This window comes from Kryptolebias marmoratus, linkage group LG5 (genome assembly GCF_001649575.2).
Source record: "Kryptolebias marmoratus isolate JLee-2015 linkage group LG5, ASM164957v2, whole genome shotgun sequence".
In the NCBI taxonomy this organism is placed as follows: Eukaryota; Metazoa; Chordata; class Actinopteri; order Cyprinodontiformes; family Rivulidae; genus Kryptolebias; species Kryptolebias marmoratus.
Genome location: NC_051434.1, coordinates 1,780,985 through 1,784,146, shown reverse-complemented (window position 1 = coordinate 1,784,146; position 3,162 = coordinate 1,780,985). Strand labels below are relative to the sequence as shown.

The following is a 3,162-nucleotide window of genomic DNA, read 5'->3' as shown; positions in this document are numbered from 1 at the left end:
GGGGGGGGGGGCACACACAGCACATCCGTAATGAAGGAGGGATGGGATGGAGGGGGTGAGTTCGAGGGTTAAAGGTTAAATAAGGAGGATGAGGAGGGTGAGGTGTGAGGAAGAGGAGTGAAAGATGGAGGGTGGAGAAACAACACAGTGAATTCGGTCAGTCGGGCCAACAGTTATAAAACAAAACGACGAAAACCCGGAAAAAATAAAACCAGGAGCCAGAAGTAATGACAGATTAGACCCCTAAAACACGGGGTGGGAATCAGTTAAATAATATTTATTTATGATGTTTTAATTAGCTGTGATTCTATTAAAACCTATATTTTTATTTTAAGATAGGTGTAATGGCTCCAACTTGATTCAAATGGGAAACATTTCAGAGACAAACTCAGGAACAGTAATTTGTTTTTTAGTTTTAAGCAAACACAAAAACAGCCTCATGCTGATTAATGATTAAACCCTGCAGATATGAGGTCCACGTCCACAGAACCCTACCTGCGCAGACTGAGACACCGCCTCGTCCAGAGCTGCGGCGCGACCTTTCACCTCCTCCTTGATGGCCAGGTAGCGCCTCTCGGCGTCGGTGTAGCGCTGCGTCACCGCGGCGCCCTCCTGGAGGCTGAGCTCGGCCAGCTGCGGTCCGATCTTCAGCAGCTTGTCGATGTGCGGTTTGTGCTCGGCGATGGACTCCCGGAGCAGCTGCCGAGGGAAAACCAAAGCGTCAGAACACGAGGAAACGGGTCGGTCTGGGTCCGGACAGGAAGGAGGGGAGTCTGACCCTCATCTGGTCCTGCTGCAGCCGCAGGGCGTCTGTGTCGATGGCAGGAGGTGGAAGCTGACTGATGAGCGGCTCGGTCTCCCCCAGCCACGGCTCCAGCTCCTCGTACGTCTCCCAGAACCGGGCCACCAGAACCTGAGCCTGCTCCAGAGCTGAGAACCGCTCACTGTGGCTCTGGCTCACTGCGTCGTACCGGCCGCTCAGAGAGTCCGTCTTCACCTGAGGGAGAACAACGATTATTTTAGCTTTGGATCGTTTTTTAAATCCTTCGGAACAAACGGGGCGTCTCGGACCATCAGAGCGTCCTTCTGAGCGTCGCTGCACGCTTCCAGGACGTCGTCCCTGACGGCGAGCAGCTGGTCCACCGTGTCTTTGTGGCGGATGATGTCGATGTTGAAGGCCCTCTGAACCTGCAGCTGAGCCACGGTGAGGTCCGGTTCCAGGCTCAGGGGACCCAGAGACGCCAGCTTCCGCTCCGTCTCCCCGATCCAGGCCAGCTCCGCGTCCACCGCCTCCTCGTACTGAGAGGCAGAGCCGGTGTTAGACTTACAAACGAGGCAGCTCTTCTATCAGAGTCACCACTTAGAGACTGGTTATCTGGTTCTGATCCGGACTCGTTACACATCTGATGTTTTCCCAGCCGACCTGTGACCCGCGGGCTGCTCCTCGCCACGTTTATAATAAATCTGTCTCAACTCGTGACGTGTTTGCAGTACCTGCTGCGACCTCTGGATGGCGGCCTGCACCAGCTGCACCCGCTGAGTGATGGTCTCGTCAGCTTGTCGGTACCGCTGGTTGCCGTCGGCGACGAGGCGGTCCAGGCCTTCCCGAGCTCGCCACGGCACCAGGTCCAGCAGGGCGCTGCCCACCTCGTTGACCGTGTCCAGAACCAGACGCTTCTCTGCAGAGACCTTCTTCAGCTCCTGGAGCGAACGAACCGAGGGGCAGTTTTAAAACGTAAACTTTATTTAAATAAAACACAAAACGATTTCTGTCTTTTAACAAGTAAGCTGAAAATGTCACGGCGGAGCCACAAAAACTTTGTTCAGAAATAGCTTTTACAAAACGTTGGAGCTCCAAGAATAATCAACGTTTCCATGGAAACCCGGCTGTGGGTGGGCTGAAAATGCCATCAGACACGACGGTTTTTTAAAGAGATGAGACAATCTGGGAGGAAGCAGATTTAAAGATTTTTTAAACTCGGGCGGTTTCGTATTTATGACCCTGAGGAGGTCGAGTCATGTCCTCTGGACGGGTTCTTCTCGGTCCGCACAGAAGAACCCGTCCAGAGGAGTGTGCATCAGGACATGCATAATTATTATTATCACTCTCAGCTACTTCCACGCCAAAACCAGCCATCATCTGTTTGCTACGATCTCTGCAGGCTTCATTAAAATCCGTCCAGCCGTAAAAGAAAAGGTTTTATTTCCTGTCCTATCGTATAATTTCTTATTAACTCCTCCCACCTTCTGCCTCTCCTGGTAGGCAGGCGAGGCATCGGGCTCCATGTTGTTAAGCTCCGCCTCCACACCGTCCAGCCATTGGTTGAGGTCATCGTGGGCGCTGGCGAACCTGGTGGCGAGCTGCAGCGCCTGCTCCAGGGTGCGGAGGGCCTTGCTGCTGCCGGCCGTCATCTCGGCGTAGCGAGACTTGATCCCGTCCAGCTTCTCCTGGATGAGGAGGACCTCCTCGCCTGCAGGAGGGACGCTCAGGTTTAGAGGAATGCATGTCACCCGCCAGAGATCGAGACAGCAGATGTCTCACAGCTGCTACCGTGCCAAATTTTAGCCCAAGAAAACTTCTTCTGGAGGCTAAACTTGATCGTACAACCTGTGGTTCATTCCTGAAAGCCTTGGCCTCGGCGGCGGGGGATAAGAGCCTAAAACAGGCGAGACGGGACCCCCACCTGTGGTCTGTTTGAGTAAAGCCTGTCCGTTCCTGATGGCCTGGTCCACAGTTTTCTTCCTGCTCAGGATTTCTTCGTTCAGAGACTGAAGCAGAAAAAGAAAGTAGTGAAAATGAGAACATGTTCTTCTTTAGACCAAACAGGAAGTCAGATACTAATTAAAACATCTTGGTTTGTCAGACGGTCCCCCTCCCGGCTCTCAGGGTTCTGGTGGACCCGTACCAGCATGTGTTTGTGCTGCTCAGTCAGAACCTCGGGTCGGTAGCTCTGCACCGAGACCTGATCCAGCCTCTGCGCCACCTCCACCAGCCAGTTCAGCACCTCCACCTCCTCCTCGCCGAACAGCCGGGCGTTGGCCAGCGCCTGCTCCAGCAGAGCCGCCCGCCGCCGGCAGCGGTCGGCGAGCTCCGAGTGACCCACCCTCGCCGCGCCCAGCCGCTCCCGCAGCCAGTCGGCGTCGGCCGCGCAGCTGAGCGGG

General features: G+C 54.7%; 1 protein-coding gene across 1 annotated transcript in view; it reads right to left on the bottom strand.

Moving 5' to 3' along the window:
• Nucleotides 1-3,162, bottom strand: part of macf1a (microtubule actin crosslinking factor 1a) — a gene marked incomplete in the record, with an annotated part of 165,057 nt that overhangs the window by 17,048 nt on the left and 144,847 nt on the right. The window contains 7 exon segments of the mRNA XM_037975753.1: nt 496-699; nt 779-997; nt 1,072-1,299; nt 1,495-1,701; nt 2,245-2,471; nt 2,685-2,769; nt 2,907-3,162. Of these exon segments, the coding sequence (XP_037831681.1) occupies nt 496-699; nt 779-997; nt 1,072-1,299; nt 1,495-1,701; nt 2,245-2,471; nt 2,685-2,769; nt 2,907-3,162 (1,426 nt within the window).